Source organism: Ostrinia furnacalis, unplaced genomic scaffold, assembly GCF_004193835.3.
Source record: "Ostrinia furnacalis isolate ACB-3 unplaced genomic scaffold, ASM419383v2 OfSCF1491, whole genome shotgun sequence".
Lineage (NCBI taxonomy): Eukaryota > Metazoa > Arthropoda > Insecta > Lepidoptera > Crambidae > Ostrinia > Ostrinia furnacalis.
This window is the reverse complement of record NW_021131730.1, coordinates 82,538-104,778: the sequence shown is the minus strand read 5'-3', so window position 1 is coordinate 104,778 and position 22,241 is coordinate 82,538. Positions and strand designations below refer to the sequence as shown.

Genomic DNA, 22,241 nt, shown 5'->3' with positions numbered 1-22,241 from the left:
GAGCTGACTTCGGTAAAATGATGTGACGTGAGGTGCCAAACTGCGGAAAATGGCGGAGGAAATAGTACATGATTTAGCATGAATTATCATGAATATTATTAACTACTTATTTACCTCTCAGTGTCTTGAGGCAACTTAAAAAAGTACATTCTGTGTTTTTATTATTATTTAGGCAGTTAAATACTGCACAGTATTTAGTACACCATTTTCTTTATTTTCTACCATCATACACAAGAATACGCGTGCGTGAGTCAATGTTCGCTCGTATGTGAGGCCTTATCGAATAGTATCCTGTAGGTGTAAACTCGCGGAGATGAACAGGCCTGGTGTCGCTCGAGATTCGCGAAACCGCTTTCCACGAATCGACGTGATTTGTAACGAGTCCGCGTGTCCCCGCGCAGGTGACCCAGAAGGACGGGCGCGCCGGGCCGGTGGAGAGCGACTGCCACATCGTGCTGGCGTGCGACCTGGTGTCGCGCCACGACGCGGCCACGCTGGCGCACGCGGCGGCCGCGCTGGCGCCCGGCGGCATGCTGCTGCTGGAGGAGGCGCGGCGCGCGCTGGACGCGCCCGAGGCGCGCGACGTGCTGGCGCGCGCCGGCCTCGAGCCGCTGTCGCGCCAGCTCGCCGCCGGCTGCGAGTACCTGCTGCTGCAGCGCACGCCCGAGATCCCTTCCACCCACGTCGTTGTTGACGTGAGTGCCGTCTCGAATTCTTTAATAAATCACCACAAACTGTTGTAGAACTGCCCATTTATAAATTCAAAACATATTAAAAGTACCTTAATGAAAAAACACTATAAAATCGATGATTATTTAAAGGATTTTGAAGAAATTTGTCCTGAAGCAGTGGTAGGGTTAATTCTGGGACGTGTTTAAATTGTTTTTTTAAAGCCTACTTGCATAAATAAATGAGTTTTATGAGTCTCTGGCGCAAGTCGGCACGAGACTGGACCGCGACTGACCCCCGCTGCCCGCAGGTGACGGACGACAGCTCGTACGCGTGGGTGGACGCGCTGCGCGAGGCGGTGGCGCGCGCCGAGACGGAGGACATGCGCGTGTACGTGGTGTCGCGCGCGGACGCGGGCGGCGCGCTGGGGCTGGGCACGTGCCTGCGCCGCGAGCCGGGCGGCGCGCGCGTGCGCGTGTTCCTGGCGCCGGGCGGGCCCGCCTTCGCGCCCGGCGCGCCGGCCTACGCGGCGCAGGTGCGGCGCGACGCCGCCTTCAACGTGCTGCGCGGCGGCGTGTGGGGCTCGTACCGGCACCTGCCGCTGGCCGAGCCGGACGCGGCGGCGCTGCAGGTGGAGCACGCGTACGTGAACACGCTGACGCGCGGCGACCTGTCGTCGCTGCGCTGGATCGAGAGCCCGCTGCGCTACGCGGCGCACCTGCCGCTGCGCGCCAGCGAGGAGCTGTGCCGCGTGTACTGCGCGCCGCTCAACTTCCGCGACATCATGCTGGCCACCGGCAAGCTGCCGCCCGACGCGCTGCCCGGCAACCTCGCCGGACAGGTGAGACCCGTCTATCTTCTCATTTTTCTCATTCGGAGGCGTAACGTTTCGTCTAACGATCATATTATTATTGTACATACGCCAACCAGGTGTTTCACCAAACACGGTCAGACTGTCACAACGTAATTTCTGTAAAAATCTACAATATGTTTCACAATAAATATTTTTGGGTTTGAATTCAATCGTTACATGCACCGTATATTTTATTTTATTATATAAAATTTACAAACACAAGTTATTAACTATGTGTGTGACGTCGCTTCCCCAGGACTGCATCCTCGGGCTGGAGTTCAGCGGGCGCTCGTCGAGCGGCAAGCGCGTGATGGGCATGGTGGCGGCGCGCGGGCTGGCCACGAGCGTGGTGGCCGACAAGGGCTTCCTGTGGGACGTGCCGGCCAAGTGGACGCTGGAGGAGGCCGCCACCGTGCCCGTGGCCTACTCCACGGCGTACTACGCGCTGTGCGTGCGCGGCCGCATGGCGCGCGGCGAGGCCGTGCTGGTGCACGCGGGCACGGGCGGCGTGGGGCAGGCCGCCATCGCCATCGCGCTGCACATGGGCTGCACCGTGTACACCACCGTGGGCACGCCCGACAAGCGCGCCTTCCTGCGCCGGCGCTTCCCGGCGCTGCCCGACGCGCACATCGGCAACTCGCGCGACGCCTCCTTCGAGCAGCTCGTGCTGCGCCGCACGCGCGGCCGCGGCGTCGACCTCGTGCTCAACTCGCTGGCCGACGACAAGCTGCAGGCCTCCGTGCGCTGCCTGGCCGAGGGCGGCCGCTTCCTCGAGATCGGCAAGCTGGACCTCTCCAACAACACCGCGCTGGTGAGTGTCGCGTCGCCGTGCGAACTCGGAAACTTATTCGTTCATATATCGTGACGGAAAACCGTGTGACGTGAGACCGTTTCGCTTGCAGGGCATGTCGATATTCCTGAAGAACACCACGTTCCACGGCATCCTGCTGGACGCGCTGTTCGACGCGGACGGCGAGAACGCGGAGAAGGCGGCCGTGGTGCGCTGCATGCGCGAGGGGCTCGCCTCGGGCGCCGTCACGCCGCTGCCCGCCACCGTCTTCGGCGACCAGCAGCTGGAGCAGGCCTTCCGGTGCGTACCTCCCCCGGCGCCTCGGCACTGTGTTCGTCGAGCTCCGGTGTCCTGACGTTGTGTCGTGTGTGCAGGTACATGGCGACAGGCAAGCACATCGGCAAGGTGGTGCTGCGCGTGCGCGAGGAGGAGCCGGCGCGCGCGCCGCCCGCCGCGCGCCTGCTGCCCGCGCGCCCGCGCACCTACATGCACCCCGCCAAGACCTACGTGCTCGTGGGTACGTACAAAGCGAAACAAAATAACTTTACTTTGGCAACAACAAATTCAAGCAACATAGACATACACAAAAAATAATAACTAAGTTGCCAAAAAAGGTCACCCACTCAGTAATATCTTGAAAGTGTGACTGCCAAGACACTGATTTTCAGTGGGTGCCTTTTGCAGCGCTATACAAAAAAAAAAAGAAATTAGAAGAAAAAAAATAATAATAAAAACCATAAATTAATTATTCAAAAAATAAAAAAATAATAATAATAACAAAATACATCATTCATTAAATTAAAACATTAAAACGTAGCGCGCCGCCCGACCTCCGGCTCCGCCGCTAGCGAACTCGGTCCACGCCCGTGTACACAAACACCACTATGAGGTCTCGCAGTGCGCGTGGACGCACAGTCACACACGATCCGACCACAGAGCTCTATTCAACGCTGCGCGTTCGATTTGCCGCTTCTCTTTATCGAGCATCGTTTGTGAATACGGGCGTCAGATTCATTTATGAGAGTGAACTTCATCGTGCGTCCTCATTTCGAAACCTCAAATTCCAACACGACGCGTCTCGGTGTTTGACTCAAAATTGCGTCGAGACGCCGTCTTCCGAATACGGTGTTTGATACCACCGATCGATTGACATACTTTTTGAATCTGTCAAAACGAGACTCCCATAGATTTTGTATTGTGATACTAGCCAATGACGTCACTATTTTTTAACTCGAAACTACAAAATGAAGTGTCTTATAAAAATTGTGCTTTAGAATTATTGGGAAACGGTGTCAAATACCGAATTCGCATTTCAACTCTCGCGCGGAACTCGCATTCGCGTTCACGTGCAGTCATAATAATCGAGAGTGCACGTCGCAGGCGGGCTGGGCGGCTTCGGACTGGAGCTGGGCCACTGGCTGGTGTCGCGCGGCGCCACGCGGCTGGTGCTGAACTCGCGCAGCGGCGTGCGCACGGGCTACCAGGCCTGGTGCGTGACGCGCTGGCGCGAGCAGGGCGCGCGCGTGCTGGTGTCCACGGCCGACGCCGCCAGCCCCGCGGGCGCGCGCGCGCTGCTGCAGGAGGCGGCCGCGCTGGGGCCCGTGGGCGGCGTGTTCAACCTGGCCGGCGTGCTGCGCGACGCCTTCCTCGAGAACCAGACGCCCGACGACTTCAAGCAGGTCGCGCGCCCCAAGGTTGACGGTGAGTGCCCGACCCGACGACGACGATCCTCAACTTTGGCACGTTCTTTTTTTGTACACCCTGTATAAATCTCAATTTTGATTCTGTAAAAACTTCATACTCGGTGTATACCTTCCGTAAATAGCTTTGTTACTTATTTTGTGCACTCAGTTGACGAGTAATTTTACTGACGAACTCGAGATCGTGTCATTTTATAGACAAAAGTTTGTATAAGTCACTCTGTACGCGAAGCAAAGTGGCCATTAAAAGCGACACCGTGTCCCCGCAGCGACCAAGTGCCTGGACGCGGCGACGCGCGAGCTGGCGCCCGAGCTGGAGTACTTCGTGGCCTTCTCGTCCGTGTCGTGCGGGCGCGGCAACGCCGGCCAGACCAACTACGGCTTCGCCAACTCCGTCATGGAGCGCGTGGTGGAGCGCCGCCAGGCCGACGGGCTGCCCGGGCTGGCCGTGCAGTGGGGCGCCATCGGCGACGTGGGCATGGTGGTGGAGCAGATGGGCGGCGGCGGCCACGACGCCGTGGTGGGCGGCACGGTGCCGCAGCGCATCCTGTCGTGCGTGGACGCGCTGGGCACGCTGCTGGCGCTGCCGCACGCGGTGGCCGCCTCCATGGTGCTGGCCGACAAGCGCCGCGGGCCCGCCGCGCCCGCGCAGGACCTGGTGCACGTGGTGGCCAACGTGCTCGGCATCAAGGACCCCGGCAAGGTGTCCGACGGCGCCAACCTGGCCGAGCTCGGCATGGACTCGCTGATGGGCGCCGAGATCAAGCAGACGCTGGAGCGCGGCTACGACGTGGTGCTGGGCGCGCAGGAGATCCGCGCGCTCACCTTCGCCAAGCTGCGCGCCATGTCCGGCGGCGACGCGCCCGCCGAGCCCGCGCCCGCGCCGCCCGCGCCCGCCGAGCCCGCCGACGACCTCGTGCAGATGGCCAGCATGGGCGAACTCATGCCCACGCAGGTACGGTCTGAATCCTGAATCAAATCTGAACAGGGAAGATACTATATTTTCATCTTTGTTTTGATTTTAAAGATTATATTTGCATCTTCCTTGGGGCACTTTTAATTTTATCGTTTCGTGCTGGACGTTTGCCGCGAGCTTGCAAACATAAATAAATAAATAATAAACATTTATTCGCTGCAATCTTAGGGTTAAAAAGTAGATGTGAATTTTCTCTATTAAGCACTTATGTGCTCACTCCGCTTCCTCGGACGCAGGTGCTTATGCACCTGCGTCCGAGGAAGCGGCTCTTCCACAGCGTAACATTGTAAAAAATCTTGGTAGGGTGTACTAAACATTTCGAACCAAAAGAAAAACCAAAAATGAAAGTTGAACATCGAGACTATGCGGACGATAATGAACTTACGCTACCCGTCTTCAGGTGATGGTCCGACTGCCGTCGGGCGCGGGGGGGGGCGCGGGCGAGGTGTTCATGCTGCACCCCATCGAGGGCGTGGTGGACGTGCTGCGCGGCGTGGCGGGCGCGCTGGCGGGCGGCGCGTGGGGGCTGCAGTGCGTGGCCGCCGCGCCGCTCGACAGCATGGCGGCGCTGGCGCGCTTCTACCTCGCGCACGTGCGCGCGCGCCAGCCGCGCCCGCCCTACACGCTGCTCGGCTACTCCTTCGGCGCCGGCGTCGCCTTCGAGATGGCGCTGCAGCTCGAGCAGGTGAGCCAAATGTCAAATCGACCGTGAGGTATCGATAAATAATATCTACAAAAAGTTCATTTTACAGAAGACGTAAAAAAGTCTAAAGTAATTCTAATAATTTTGGTCAATTGTTTTTTTAATGTGTGAAGGTTTCAATGTTTCGATGAAATATTGCATACGCATAACCCTATTTTGAGCACCTCACCGTGAGGTGTGGTATCGTTGCTCGGTGTCTGACGGTGTCGGTCCGCAGGAGGGCTGCGCGGCGCGGCTGGTGCTGGTGGACGGCTCGCCGGCGTACCTGAGCACGCACACGACGCGCGGCAAGCGGCGCAGCGCCGCGCCCTCCGCCGCCGCCAACGAGGCCAACGCGCTCGCCTACTTCGCGCAGCAGCTGCGCGACCTCGACCAGGCCAAGGTGAGCCCCCCCGTCCGCCCTCGAGGGACCCGTGGGCGTCGATTCCTTTTCGAACCCGAAAACTTGACGGGCGCGCTCGTGAATCGACGCCCGGACGTTTTAAAACTTTCGTCTGTTTCGAATCGAGTCGGACGTAAAAACGCCCCCTCTCGTCCCCAGATGGCGAGCGAACTCGAGAAGCTCCCGAGCTGGGAAGCGCGGCTGGAGCGCGCGACGGCGCTGATCGGCGACGCGGGCGGGCACCCGGCCGCCGCCATCGCCGCGGCGGCCGCGTCGTTCTACCGCAAGCTGGTGGTGGCGGACGCGTACCGGCCGGCCGCCAAGCTGCGCGCGCCGGTGACGCTGTTCCGCGCGCGCGACAACTACGTGACCGTGGGCGACGACTACTACGGGCTGCGCGACGTGTGCGCCGGCCCGCTGCGCGCCGAGGTGCTGCCCGGCAACCACCGCACCATCCTGGCCGGCGACTCGGCGCGCACCATCGCCGCGCACCTGTCGCAGCTGCTGGCCGAGCAGCACTAGCCCGGCGCCGCCGCCGCCGCCGGCGCGCCCGTCCGGCGGCGGCGGAGGCGCGGCCGGCGCGCGCGCCGCTGAGGACTGAATCTCGCCTAGTGTAGTGGGTCGATGTGTTACTGATTTATTTATGCGAGCCCGGCTCGACTCTTGTGATAAAGGCCGTCCCGCCGGCGCCCGCGCGCTCCCGTCGCGTACGATCGTTACGGCCGGGGGCGCGGTGACGAGTGGACACTGTATAAACTTAGGTTTATACGTTTAGCGAGCGAATGTATCTCGAATGCCGGTCAGCTACTGGATGTAGTTGGCGCGAGGCGGAGGGCGGCGCCCGCGGGACGGCGCCCGTAGCGCGTAAGTAGGTGAAGCGTGTAAGCGACTCTGACATCACATGTATGTATAGTGCGTAAGTAGCAGTATATTCTGTTCATGTGTATGGTTGTTGTGGTAATTTATTTTGTTACTGACTTGGCGTCAGCGCCCTGTGATTAAAAGTGCATTATTTTTAGTTTGTGTTTTAATTATTTGATCACATCGGTACAGACGATAGCGCATCAGACTTTACATTTTTAGTATTCACGTCTTCCTTCAAAAACAAGCGACAGCATGGGCACCTTAACACTAATAAGCAAATATTTTATATCATACGATAGCTAACAATGTTGTCTTTTAGCTAATAGAAGTGGTAGAAGTAGAAAATAGACACAAGCCCCATACGTTTTAAGATAGTAAGTAAAAAAAAACATTAGTTTACCTACTTTTTTCACTTCTTTTTCAGTTGTTTAAAAATATAAAAAAACAGGTCATCATAGTATGTTTTATTTGCATTCTGAGCTTAGAGATTCCAAGCATATATTTAAACAGGTGTCCCAAAAAGTAGTGTCAAGCCGAAGCACAGAGGTAGAGCATCAGGAGGGCTACCCGAACAATGAAAAAATCTTAGAACATACATGGGGGTGCCATGTTTGTTCTACGATTTTTCGTAGTTTAGAAGTTATCATTATTTTTTTAACTTTTTAAAATTTCAGGACCTATTCTTGGTAGGCTTTAATTTTTTTAACTTTTTACTGGGTTGACTGACTACAAAGTTGAAAACTTCATGAAATTTTAAAAAGTTACAGAAACAATGATAATTGATAACTTCTAAACTATGAAAAATCGTAGAACATACATGGGGGTAATTCGGGTAGCCCTGCTGATGCTCTGCCTCTGGGCTTCAGCTTGATACTATTTTTGGGACACCCTGTATGTAGGTATCAATAGAATAGAATTTATTTATTTGTCACACAATGGGGGCGTTGCGTTTGACGGAAAACAGTTCTTGGAAGCGCTAATAAGCCAAATGACGATCGCTAAGCGGTAAGCCATGTCACTGCTAAAATTACGGAAACTAAAAATGGATGAAACACATCACTATGGAAGTCAGCAAATGTTAGCAAACGTATTCTCGCCGAAAACTGCCGTAGTGATCGCCATTTTGCTTATAAGCGCTATTTTCCGCCAAACCCCCTCAATGAAAACCATTTGATTAAGAAATCTATACCTGCCTAATTATAAACCCTACTTATTAAATTTTTGATTGACTGACGGCCGATGGGGCAGCAAGGTTCTGGAGTGGAGGCCACGTACCCGAAAGTGCAGCGTACGACGTCCACCTACAAGGTGGACCGACGACCTCATAAAGGTAGCAGGAAGGCGTTGGAAGCAGGCCGCCACCAACCGGCCATTGTGGAAATCATTGGGGGAGCCGGGAGGCCTATGTTTAGCAGTGGACGTCCTATGGCTGAAATGATGATGATGATTAAACTTTTGACTTATATTTATCAATGGTTAAATGATAATTTTATGATCCGAAATCAAATGGTGGGTAGTCAAAATTAGTAGCCATACATTCCATTATTTAATTTTAAAATTAATATCAGAAAAATGAACCTATCTGAGTATCTCATATCGCTCAGATGTCAAGACCAGCTCTGTGGTAAGACGTTGCGGGCAAGGCTTGTGGTTGCGGGGCACGCCAGTCTGCGGCCGGCACGCGGCGCGCGCGGTCGTCGACGCGTGCACGGGGTCCGTGGGAGAGGCGCGGTGAACGAAACTCACGGGAAAATTATACTTTGTGCCGTATTGGATAGTCGGATGGAGGTACTTTGAAATTTTTCTTAGAACCCATGGAATCAGACGTGAATTTTTATTGTCAAAACGTGATGCAGCAAAAATAAGTACTATCTACCTAGTTCAGCTGAGACACACTTTAATAGGTCAGTTTTTCTTTCTGGGATATTGTTACAAGTAAGTGAAACATATTTATTTATTTATTTCAAACTTTTATGCACTTAAATCACAATACATAATGCGAACAATACAATATACACTGTGCCGCAAAGGACATTTATTGGAAAAACTACGTATTTTCATTTAATAAGAAAAATAAATAGTTTGAATTAATTTAGTCTTTATTTATAAGCTAGGTCAGAGGTAGGTACTTTTGAAGATATTGAGGATTTTCTAACCTACCCTTTTTCTTTACTGTCCTGTATTTCTGTAGATGAGAAACTATGGATATTTTTTACCCGATTGCGTTGCCCGATTTTAGTTAATAATTCCTTAGATAGTTCAGTTGTATTCAATAACATTTCAAAGCTAGCGCCATTTAAATTGTATTGTTGTTGCAAAATTATATTCGTACCTTTTTTACATTCGTGAACACGGGATTTGCAATTGACTAAATTGCTTAATTGGGACTCCGCAGCCTATTTATTCTCTATCGTTTGTCGATTGAACTAATAAGTAATATTAAGGTTTTATTTCGTCGTTTTATCGATTTTACCGATATGCCCATACATTTATCGTCTAAAATCATCGATAAGATTTTAATAATACCCGGTTTCATAGTCATTCGCGTCTTGCACGTAGCAATGAATGCAAAGCGTTATCTACGCAGCCCCAACGCTGCTGCTGTTCCATTTGCCCGTGCTTCGCCGCGCTCGTGGCGGATACTTATCTTGAACCTGCACATCCCGTACCGCCGCCTCGATCGCTCACATGGAAGTAATCTCCCACCGCACCACTAGTTTACTATAACCCTGGGTGTGTAACTTAATCCTGTCAGACAGACCGCAACCTACACACAACTAGTCAGGTGGTCCACAAACGTCTGCTTAATGGAGGGAGATACGAGTAGGTATAAATAGCTTTCGAGCGAGTCACAAGCTACATTTGCGATGGTATTAATGTTTCTCTAGTAGAGCACTATTTAATTGTTAACTTTCCTATTACTTTATCCACAATAGCTAATCGCTTCAACTCGTTGCTCGCTAAATAAAGTACGGTCCTATTTCGAGCCAATAACAGTAGGGTGAGCGTATAATAATACTTACTTATATGCTGCGGTGATCGTGGGAACGACGCATCATTGGTGCGCGAATAAATCACGCGATTAAATTTGATTATATAATTTAGCGCGGCTCGTGCGTGCGTGAGCTCGCGCGTGCGGCGCGCCGCCCCTCTAATGCGCGACCTGCGACCCGCCGCGCCCGCGCGTCACACTCAGCTGGCCAGAGCCCCGATAAAAATTACCGTCATCGGGGCTCAGGTGATCAGATCTTGCTCTCCAAATCTAAATACTATTTCAATTAATAAAAAGAAATAGTTAAGTAAAGCTAGCTCCATGATGACTCGACTACCTACATGATGGTAGCATTAAGACTCCGTCCGTAGCAATAATTACTTACCTATCGACTTACTTTCATCATGGACGTAAGGATAGACGTTGATCCTGCTGCGGACATACAAAGAGAGGAGATAAGTAGCCTTTGTCGCAATAACAAAACAATAAATCAAATAGAGAATGAAAATTATCGGGGGAAGAATTTGTGACAAACCATAAATCGACCAGGCAAATCTGCGGGAAAATTTTTTGCTCAGTAAGTAAGTATTTAAAAGCTTTTTTTATAACTACTTAATTAGTTGATAGATCCGCGTACTGCAGTACTTCACAGTAGGTACACGTCCTAATTTAGCAGTGCATGGCCCGCGGACGATTGAGTGACGCGGATGGAGCTTGCGCACGCACAAAAAATATAGATCAGCGAGTGAGACGATAGGCGACAGTTAGTTCAGCCACGCAACCTGCTTTATTTAATACATTTTGAAATAGACACCATTTTCTTAGTTTTTCAGTTCACAGTAGTTTATGCGTGAAAGAGTAACAAATTAATGATACATCCACACAAACTTTCGCATTTCTATTATTACATAGTAGGATTAAATCATTGCTCTAGAAAATCATCTAGCTGTCGCATTAGTTGGTAGCAGACGGCGCGCGCGGCGTAAACGCTGGTCACCCAAGTTTTTTGGCCGCTTGACGCCCCAATAAGAGTCGCGCCGCTTTCCAAACCGGGCTCTTGTCAATAGTGTAGGTAGGTACCTCGACTTATAACATGAAAGTCCTTACACGGATTTAGAACGACTGAATGTATTTTTTTTAATACTTAGTCCTTGTATTTCTTTTTTCCGTCCTCAATAATTTTAACAAAAAAATTAAAACCGACTCCAAAAAACCTGCACTAAAAAGTAAAAAATAATTTCATTATTTCTTTATTAGGACAAATGTATACCATTACCAGTTTTAATTTTTTTGTTATAATTAATGTACTATTTCATGCTTTTTAGTTGATTGGTCTTTGTTATTCTCACTGAAGATGGACAGTACCTATGTTTAATGAGATTGAGACTATAGTTTTACATTTTAAGTGTAAATAATCTTCCCTACAAAATACAGGCTACCTACTTTAAATATTGGCAACTAAAAAGTATCATCTAACTCCTAACTTACGAAGTTTGACCTTTCATTGTCAGCTCACCTAAAATACCTGAAGTAATACAGCTGTATGTACATACGTACCTAAAATATTTAAAGAATTATTCTCTAACTCCTAAGCGTTTTAAGGAGTTTTACCTTCCATCATCACCTCATCAACATTAGATGATGACTACCAGACGCATATACTTGAATAACTTTAGAATAAATATGAAAAACGACATACGTGCCTATAAAATTTGAGGGTTGCCCTCGATTTCCCTAGGATCCCATCATCAGATCCTGACTTGGTGACAATGGGACCACCTCAGAAGTGTACCCTATCGAACAAAAAAAGAATTTTGAAAATCGGTCCACAGTTGACGGAGTAAGTAATCGGCGAACATACATAGAAAAAAACACTTACAGCCGAACATAATTATAACCTACTCTTTTTTTGAAGTCGGTTAAAAAAAAAGGAGGTTCTCAATTATATTCATAAAATATAATATACACGTTACAGTCAAAAGTCATGATCGGTCAAAACTACTTTTGACTCCAAAAATCAGTCAAAAGCGGTTTTATTTATTTAATTAATTAACCACAATCAGATCTCTAACATTACAGGTTAGGATAGAGTAGATTAATTAGTAGTAGGAGTAGTTTTGAATGATGATGCCCTTGCGCCTTGGTTAATATCACTTTGGACTGATTTTTCCTGTCAAAAGTGGTTTTGACCAAGGGCTTTTAGTCAAAACCACATTTAACTGCAAAAAACTGGGCGTCACATGTACAAAATTATGGTCTATCAATCCTTGCTCATGGGCCATGTGACATGCAATAAATAATTTGAATTTGAAAAATCAGTCAACAGTTGTTTCGCCGGATTTAAAATTTTACCAATCAGTCAAAATTCATACAAATTCTTATGATTATCTATACTAATATTATAAAGAGGAAAGATTTTTACCTACCTATTTTTGTATGTTTGTAATGAATAGGCTCAAAAACCACTGAACGGATTTTGATGAAACTTTACAGTATTATAGTTCATAATCCAGAATAACATATAATAGGCTATAATTTATGACGATCTGTGACAAACGAAATTTCACGCGTGCGAAGCCGCGGGCGGAAAGCTAGTTGAAAATAAATTTAAAATCATGATAAATATGTTATAAAAAACCATTTTAAATGATCACACACCTAGCTACTATAAAATTTAATGTTCAGAATATTTGATTTTTAACGTTACGCTTTAAAATTGTTTTTTAACCGTTTTTGATGATTTTTGGTGATTTTCACTAATCATTACTTTGTATTTCCTATTTCCCCTACATTTTCCCTACTTTGATCAAATGCACAAACCAAGCGAGCTATAAAAAAAAAATATGCCGCCAACATTCATAAAACTTCATTCGTTCGCTCCGCCAGTAGCAACGCTCGATTTCTACGGGCAGACCAGTGGGAGTCGATCCTGATTGGCTGGCTGCCACTGTGAGTGTGATGGCCGCCGTCCTCGCCGCGAGTGCCGCGAGCTGCAATGTTCGAATTGTTGTTGCAAATAATTCCCATTTCTGCATATTATATTATGTATTTTGACTATATTTCCGTCTGAGCAGTGTTAAATAGTTGTGGTATGTCGTGGGTGTACTATCTCGTGTGTATTGGTGCGAACAATTCCAGATGGGATCCGACCTGCGCGGGGAGACTGCATGGCGGACTGCTCGCTAGATATCCAAAGTAAGAAAACCGAGTTTGATACCACATAGCTAGCTACGTAGGCATTTATTAAATGTTATGTTATTGTATTTTTGTAACATTTTTGTAAGTCTTAGAGAAAAAGTTACAAGCGACAGAGAAACTTGACTGTGAGGGTAGTTCGATAATATTGGTTCGTCATCGCCAACTGAGTGCAAAGTGCGAGCACTCACAAACCGCAGGAGTGAGCGTAGTTATTGTAAGTTAGCTAAATTACTGTAAAACATATTATTTTATACGAAAACTGTAGGCCTATGATGCGCGCCGCGATAAGCGGTTATCACGCCTGTATACAGAGTGTTTCCCTGTAAGATTTTTCGTAGTTAAAAGTTATCATTAATTTAGTGACTTTTTAAAATTTCATGATCTAGTTTATGTATATGTCATAGTCAAAGTTCGATATGCAGTCTCTTCGCGGAATGACTGATCTATCCTAGGTTTGATCAAAGCCTTCGGGCCAACCCCGAAGTGGATTCTTATTTCGGCCTTTGACTAAGTCAAACCTAGAAGTGCCTAAACTGTTCAGCCAAACGTCGAAACTAAAATAATCTGTTTCGGGCTTTGCCTAGTCAATCCTAGAAACGACTGGCAGACTCGGTCAAAAGTAGACGCAGTGTTACAGAGGCCGGCAGCAATATTATAGAAAACCGACCAAGTTCGAATCGGATTCACGTACGAAGGGGTTTCCGTACGACTCTTTTATTGTTATAATGGGGATGATTTTTAAAGTGACTATAAAACTAAATATTTTGGGAAAGGCATGAGATACAGCCTGGTGACAGACAAACAGCGAAGTCATAGTAATAGGGTTCCGTTTTTAACCTTAATCCTTTATGGTACAGAACCCTAAAAATAATAATTTCAAGATCGGTTTAGAAACACTGATAAACTACCGCAGTAAACAAGTTTAGTTATTCGTACTCGTACCTTCACCTAAAGAGAGAACCGGTCGCTAAAGTCTATGTAATAAGTTTAATATCAAAATGAAGTGTAGTTTAGTTTAAAGTCTTATTAATTGAGGTTTGACTAGTCAAACCCCGATTTCATTAAATTCAGTTTCGACGTTTGACTGACCAAATTAGTCTCCTAGGTTTGACTAACATTCTTTAGTCAACTAAGACTTCTAGTCAGACCTGAGGATTGACTAGTCAAACCTAGGAGCGCCTGAGCTTCGAGGTTTGACTATAACATATAGACTTTAATTATTATTTTTTTGGGTTGACAAACAAAATTGCCATTAATGTCGCGATAAAGTGTAGCTACCTACATATTATGAAAATAGATGAAACTAGCTAGACCTATTTTTATCTACAAAAAAGGGGTTTTTTGTTAACTTTTGTATTATTATTCCATTTTCTTCCATAAACTTCGAATGTTTGACAAATTTCAATATCTGCTTACTACATGTGATATATCATTGGAAAGAAGAGAAGCTAGAGATGTTTTTAAGATCATTGGCAATCCACTATCAATTTTTTTTTTTAATTCGAATTCCAAGTTGTTTTTTTTATCGTGGTTTGTACTTTTGTTAAACTTTGGCGGCTCGCAACTAGCTATCCAATCATTATCTATTTAGTGTGATCAATCAATCATTATATGTGTTTAGTCAAATAAAATAAATTTCAATTATTTATTTGACTAAACACATATTCGATATACCTATCAGTAGAAAAAAGAGAAGCTATAGAGATGTTTTTAAAATCATTAGGTATTGTTTAAATCGAATTCTAAGTGGAATTTTGTATCGTGGTTTGTACTTTTAAATTTTAGCAACTTTGGCTGCTCGTAACTAGCTATTCAATTATTGTCTGTACCTCTAGCATTCATGAACAACTTTCGTCTTCGAATCGTTTGCGTATTCGACAAAATTCGATACTCAACCTTCAAATTAGACGATAATGTGACAATTTTGATTCTTAAAATAAGTTTCGTGCAACCATTTCTCATACTAGGTTCACTTTACGACAAGTTCACATGGGCGCTGTTGTAGTTTGCGAACTAAATCTTTTGATGGTGATTCGAATACGCAAACGATTCCAACTCAGTTTTTCGTGCTAGCCGTACGGGATCTGAAATTTATTTTATTTGATTAAAGACATATTCGATATTATATCAAATAAAAAACGCGGTTGAAAACACTCGAGAAAAAAAATTGAAGCAGTTTGTAAGACAAATTTTGGAAAAAATTAAATAAAAACATTTTCTGATTTGAGAAATAAATGTCTTAAACCGTAAAACAAGTTAAGTAAGGATACCTCCTCACATGTTTTGTACGTGAACATCGGTTAACGAACATTTGGTCGTCCGAATACAGTTAAATCAGGAGGGCATTGTCTGCGGGACAGACCGTCATCGCTGTGCGCCGCTAAATATGGAGGTGGTTCCTTGAAACGCATTGTGGCAACTTGCAGGTCTATACTTACTATGTCATCAACTGTAACGTGGCCAGGGTAAACTTATTTATATTTTTGCAATAAGCCTTTTCAGCTATCACGGTGACCCATAAGGTAGGTAGCCGATTTAACTACTTATTTTAAACGTTTTACCCCCTTCATCTATCTTACGCGGTTAAGATTTTTTCATACAGATGTTTTTTCCCGCTAACTCCCGTTCCCGTGGGAATTTTGCAATATCCTGTTGTAACTAAGCTTTAAGTTTACTAAGGTACCTACCTGCATGCCAAATTGCAAGCGTCTAACTTAAGCGGTTTAGATTTTTCATACTAAAGGATTTTCCCGCTAATTCCCGTTCCCGTAGGAATTCCTAAGTATACTATAACCTGCCCAGGAGTATGAAGAATAATTGTACCAAGTTTCGTTAAAATCCGTCTAGCAGTTTTTGTTTCTTTATGGAACATACAGACAGACAAAAATCTTACTGATTGCATTTTTGGCATCAGTATCGATCACTAAGTAATTACCCCCTGATAGTTATTTTGAAAATATATTTCATGTACAGAATTGACCTCTACAGATTTATTATAAGTATAGATAATTAATATTGTCTTCCTGGTGGGGGGTAGTTACTGGCACACTATGGAGCGAAATTGCGATTTATGGACATAGCGATTTTTTTCACAATTTCTATTTGAAAAAAATACCTATCGATAGGTTACGTTATTCTGATGAATAAATGCTGCACAAGTTTTTCTCTAAAACCAATAGTTTGACTGGAAAAAAATAAAATTCCATTTTCGTTGTATGGAATGAAACATAAAGTGGTCGATTTTGACTAAGCCTTGACATTAAGTTTATTAAAATGTGTTTTTAGCAGTAATTTAAGGTTAATTTACATTATTAACGTATAAAATCTTTATATTTTTGTTAAATCTTTAAAGATATTCCAAAAAAAAGTCACTTTTACTTACTTTTTTTTAATTTTTCAGAACCTCATAACTTGTGAACGGGCAACTTTGGATGCGCGCTGATAGCGTAGGATTACAGTCAACAAGCCATAGAACAAGGCTCAAGTAGTTTCAAAGCAAGATCTGTCAAGGCTTAGTCGAAATCGACCACTTTATGTTTCATTCCATACAACGAAAATGGAAAATATTTTTTTCCAGTCAAACTATTGGTTTTAGAGAAAAGCTTGTGCAGCATTTATTCATCAGAATAACGTAACCTATCGATAGGTATTTTTTTCAAATAGAAATTGTGAAAAAAATCGCTATGTCCATAAATCTCAATTTCGCTCCATAGTGTGGCAGTGTGACATCTGGAAGTCCGAAGTCCAAAGAAGCCAGTATCCTCACCATGTTTATTGGTGCTTGCTTCGTGTCTGTCTACGCGTAGTCCGTAGGTAGGTACGAGCAGGAGATGGTCAGACTCGCGGCGACGGCCGAATGACAGTAGGCGGCGGCCGAATCTGCACAAAAAGCATGCGCGCGACATTCCGCCCGACCCGCTCCCTTGCTCCGCCGCGTTCACAAACTGAATATCGCCAAATTTTATTAGAAAGTGTAGCCAACTAACTATACATGTAGGTACGATTATGCTTCGTGGATATTACTTAGTCTAACTCCTACAATCTGCTGATAAAAAGTCTAAAAACTGTTCATTACGATACTTGGCTAAGAAAAGTCTATAATACACACAAAGACCATTACTTATCATTATCACATTCAGAATTTTGACAGAAATCACTTCGATCAATAAATAAATCTTTGGACATGTGCCTGTCGAGTCACTGTATTTAATGATATAAACACGAGCACCGAGTAAGCGTTCGAAGCTTTTTTGATGCGCATGCGACTCGTTAGCGGCAGCGTCTCATAATTCCTTAGGAAGAAAGGTAGGTAGGTACTTACTTTTTATCTGAAAACATATTTAATTTAGTTACGCCGCATACGGCTGGTCATAAATAAAAAAAATTGATTATGAAACGCATGAAATTTTCCGGCACCGAATCCAAAAGTATCAATCATGGTATTAGTTCGTCCTAAATAAATAAAGTAATAATTTCTTTACTTTATAGTGGATGTTTTTTGGAGTCGGTTTTATTTTTTGTTAAAATTAATTTATTTCTTGCTTTTTAGTTAACTATAATTATTACTTTGATGTTACCACTGAAGATGGGCAGTAAGACTATATTTTTCATGACTAAGTGTAAAATAATGTTCCTTACAAAATCCAGGTTACTATAACGGCAAGACGGCAACCTAAAAAGACCTTAAACCGTCAGCCACTTTAACAACATGAAAGAATACAACTGTCGGTCTATTTGAAATATTTAAAGAATTATCCTCCATTTCCTAAGCGTTAAGGAGTTGTACTGGTTGTACCTACCGTCACCAGTTCATCATGATGAGCTGATAACTACCTGATGCAAACACTTGAATAACTTTAGAAACTATACGTATCTATAAAATTAAAATAATTATCCTCTAGCTCCTAAGCATCAAGGAGTTTTACCTTCTATCATCAGCTCCTCAATATGAGGAATAACGATATACGTGCCTATAAAATTTGAGGGTTGTCTTCGATTTCCCTGATATCCCATCATCAGACCCTGACTTGGTGACAATGGGACCACCTCGGGAGTAGGTATACCTATGACACAAAAATAATTTTGGAAATCGGTTCATAATTGATGGAGTTCTGTAGGTAACATTACATATAAAAAAATCATGCACTCGAATAATTGAGAACCTCCTTCTTTTTTGAAGTCGGTTTAAAATAATCTTTATAAACTTATTACTTGACTAGCTATCCGCCGCGATTTTTGTTTGTCACAGAAAAACGTTATCGCGCTCGTGCCTGTTTCAAAAACCGGGATAAAAATTATCTTGTCCTTTCCCGGGACTCAAACTATCTCCTTGCCTAATTTTATCAAAATCGGTTTAGTGGTTTAGGCGTGAAAGCAAGACAAACAGACGGACAGAGTTACTTTCGCATATAATATTAGTATAGATACCGCTGTGTGTTCTAAAAGGAACAATTTAATAATTCGATATTCAGTATCAACTGTGTTCCACCACTTTCATACTCTGTAATCTATTCCACTTTATATCTTTATTTTTTTATTTCAATAAGTAGGTACGCATACAGGTTAGTCATTTACATAACAAAAATAACAAAATACATATACAAAATGAAGTGTCTAGACTCCAACCTACAAGCTTAAAGTACTTATTATTATAAAGTTCATAATATGTTACCGGCAATTAGGCAATGTATGAAATATATTTTTTAAGATTATTAGCAATTTCTATTACACAAATTACAAGTCTCGTAATCCCGTTAGCCCCTTTAAAAAAAGCTAGTTGTATCTGGGCATTTAGGGCTTCCTTGAACAGCGTGTGCGGGCGACGGCTCGCGCTGGCGTCGGGATGCGCGCGGCATGCTGCTGCCCGACCAGACGTACGAGGGCGCCGCGCCCGCCCTCGCGCCCGCCCTCGCGCCCGCGCCCGCGACCGCTCCCGCCCTCGCGCCCGCGCCCGCCCTGTCGCCGCACCCGCTGCAGGTGCTGCTGCGCGCGCATCGCGTCCGCCCTGACTTCTTCTGCGCCTATCGCCCACGTAGACTTCGTGATGCACGCAAGTATGATCACAAGTTTATTTATTTCCCCATCCATAATGCACAGATAACATAAATACTACACTCAACATCAAATAAATCGCACCTCCCGCAACAAGCACTTTCAAACGTATGCGTCCCCACTTCCCACCAATATTGGCACCATTTAAAAGCCTCTAGTTCTAAGCTTCATTTCACTAAAGGAAAGGTTTTTACCCCAAAAATGTGTCTTTAGAAGGATCCAGAGTCAACTTTTATGGCTATAAAACTGTTAAGTTGGGATTAATCGGTATCCATCTGTTAAAGAGGACACGTGTGATCATTATTTGGTTTTATAACCATAAATTTTGGTCTAATTGATCCCAGAGGTGAGCCCAAAGTGAGGTCTCTTTTCAAGTCACATTTATGGTAATGATAATCATTTATTTAGAAATTATGTGTTTTTCTTTAAGGGTATTTATTGGGCTTTCAAATAACACCAATATTGTTGGGGCATCATGATTGTGTCAGAAGAAAATCTTTAAAGTTCGCGTCGCGGAAGGTGCGGTTTATTTGATGTTGAGTGTAGATTATAGTATGTAACATATCGTAATGCTATTTATTTCTAACAGCATAATCAGCGATTATTCGATCTCCTATTCCGTACTATTTTTGCAGTCAGAGGTGGTTTAGACTAACGCCCTTGGTCAAAGCCACGGTCTGGAATAATCAGTTAAGAAATGCTTTTTTTTGACCGATGCCCTTTGTCAAAACCACTTTTGACTGGTTTTTGCATTCAAAAGCGACTGTAGCATAATATATTTTTTGACGATGAAAAACAAAGAAAACGTTCAAACAGCAACACACACAGTAGATGTTGTTCATACATAATTTGTAAATTGTTTGCATAGGTCGCCGCAGGGCGCCGCCTCGCGCCCTGAGCAGGCATCGCGCCCAGACAGCCGCCGCCGCGCTCGCCCTGACGCCGATGGTGAGTGCTTTTAACAATTTCATTCACTCTGATCGTTCACAGTCTTATCTAGTTAGTTCTTTGATATTAGGGTAAAATGTTGTAAATTTTTTCGCTGGACCGATCCGGGTTCCGGACGCATGGATACACCACCGCCCAATCCGGTGTCCGGTCAAAAAAACGGATGTGTAGAAGCAGCCTTTTTAACATTTAAACAAGCATACCTACTATTAACGAGATCCTGCGAAATTAAACTGATAACTAAAAAATTACGGGTTTCGCAAATTATTACTTATTCTGTGCTAGGTATAAGACGTTGCTTCGTACCAAATTTCAAGATTCTGAATTAACGGAAGTGCCCTATAGGTTTTGATTCCCTTGCGAGTGTCGATACTTGCGGAAATTGGCGGCAAAACGGCTGTATTTTTTGATTGCGTTGGCTTAGAAGTTTAATTTTGTTATAGATATTATAGACCTATTATATTTGATAAGAATTTCAATTTAATACCTCTACGCGTTTAGTTGTTGCTTGTTACATCCATATTCGCGTGTCACGCTCACATTAGCCGCTTCCTAACTGTCCATGAAGCCAACTCCAATAATGCTACGCGGACCATCATCCGATCTGTCGATTGTCATTCCTACATCGGCCGGCCGGACGATACGTCACCGAGGGCGCTCCTCTGGAGACATGACTGAAGCGGCTCCGAGCTCTACATGACGGAGACGGCGCAGCTCGCAGCGGCAGGTCAGTGCTCACGCTCGCCGCGCCTCACCCTGCCTCGGGTAGTGCCTACACGTGACTGGCTCCGCGATACCGTGAACTAAAAAAATTACCTACATTTATTTATTTATATTATTATTTTCAAAATTAACCATTTAGTATTTGCATCGCGACATCATTTATTTATTAGTTATATGCACATTTTGAATTGCACATAAATCACAGTACAATAAAGTGATCTTAATGCCATTCCTAACTTAGGCACGTAGGCCTCCTGAGGAGCAATTTGTGGCCAAACTGAGAATAGAGTAGGCGGTTCTATTGTTCTATCGTCGTCCATAGTCCAGTAAAGTGCCACACTGTGCCAATCACGTTAGGATCATCAGGTTCGTCGGGTTCGTCGTCGGGGTCACCAATTTGTGCCATGTTGGGGGACTGCATACCGGCACACACACCTTTACTGAAATTCAGGAGAAAAGGGGGGATAATTCATCTCATCGTCTATCATTTTATCATACACTATTTCATCGATTTAATCTTATTTAACTTGAAAATGTGATGTTGGGATTTGACGATGAGCCACTCATGCATGAGTATCAAAGCACGTCAATAATTTTCTCCCTCATGTTGCAAAATGCACCTGCCTTTGTAGATTCTCTTGCTTTAAATTGCTCGCGTCGCGATTGTTGCGTCGCGCGCCGTTTTGTATTTTTGTTACCACCTTGTGCCGCTGCAATCCTGCAGATCGTATATCAATCAGGTCATTAGTTCAACGTCCGGGTGGGCATCTAAATAGACTTGACTCTGCTTGAGAACTTTTCTGTGTCAGCAGCTATAATGGCCTTTAATATTACAACGGACCTAAAAATTTTTCACAAGTTTTGGTTCCATAATTTAACGTAAGTACCTACTCGTATCTGAGTTATTATGTTACATATTACCGTAGCGTCCTCTTGCGAGTATTCCGCGCCTCTATTCACCCGCGCCAGCCTGGTTGCTGCGTCACTAGAAGGCTTTACGTTCGCCTGAGCCCCTTGGAGCACTCGTAGTCAAGGCAGTCACCGATAGATGGTGCTTGTAGTTTTAACTCTGCCGTATGCATTATACTGGATCGGAGAGCTTTTACTATGGCCACATGGCCACCAACTTATTTTCTTCTGACATGATTAAATTGATTTTAATAATAAATAAAAGAAGTAAAAGTGTATTGACATAAAAAAGTTAATTGTTTTAAAATTGAAAATGTTGCAACTAGGATTTATGGGCTTTAATTTATCATTTAATTCAATTATAATACTTAAAAAATGTTATGGTAGAAACTTAATAGTACCTACCTACCTACAATGTCAACGATGTTAAGCGCTAAAATTCTCAAGGAATTTATTCATCCCACGTAACTAATTAGAACCATA

At 44.9% G+C, this 22,241-nt stretch overlaps 1 protein-coding gene across 4 annotated transcripts in view; it reads left to right on the top strand.

The window, feature by feature from the left end:
* Positions 1 to 7,091, top strand: part of FASN1 (Fatty acid synthase 1) — a 29,777-nt gene extending 22,686 nt beyond the window's left edge. For all 4 annotated transcript variants that reach the window (XM_028304735.1, XM_028304734.1, XM_028304733.1 and 1 more), the window contains 10 exons: positions 402 to 695; positions 980 to 1,510; positions 1,779 to 2,333; positions 2,425 to 2,612; positions 2,687 to 2,829; positions 3,693 to 4,013; positions 4,282 to 4,967; positions 5,389 to 5,673; positions 5,909 to 6,073; positions 6,233 to 7,091. In XM_028304735.1, coding sequence (XP_028160536.1) covers positions 402 to 695; positions 980 to 1,510; positions 1,779 to 2,333; positions 2,425 to 2,612; positions 2,687 to 2,829; positions 3,693 to 4,013; positions 4,282 to 4,967; positions 5,389 to 5,673; positions 5,909 to 6,073; positions 6,233 to 6,595 — 3,531 coding nt within the window. In that variant the 3' untranslated portion in view covers positions 6,596 to 7,091. The remainder of the gene's footprint in view (positions 1 to 401; positions 696 to 979; positions 1,511 to 1,778; positions 2,334 to 2,424; positions 2,613 to 2,686; positions 2,830 to 3,692; positions 4,014 to 4,281; positions 4,968 to 5,388; positions 5,674 to 5,908; positions 6,074 to 6,232) is intronic.
* Positions 7,092 to 22,241: the final 15,150 nt, after the last annotated feature.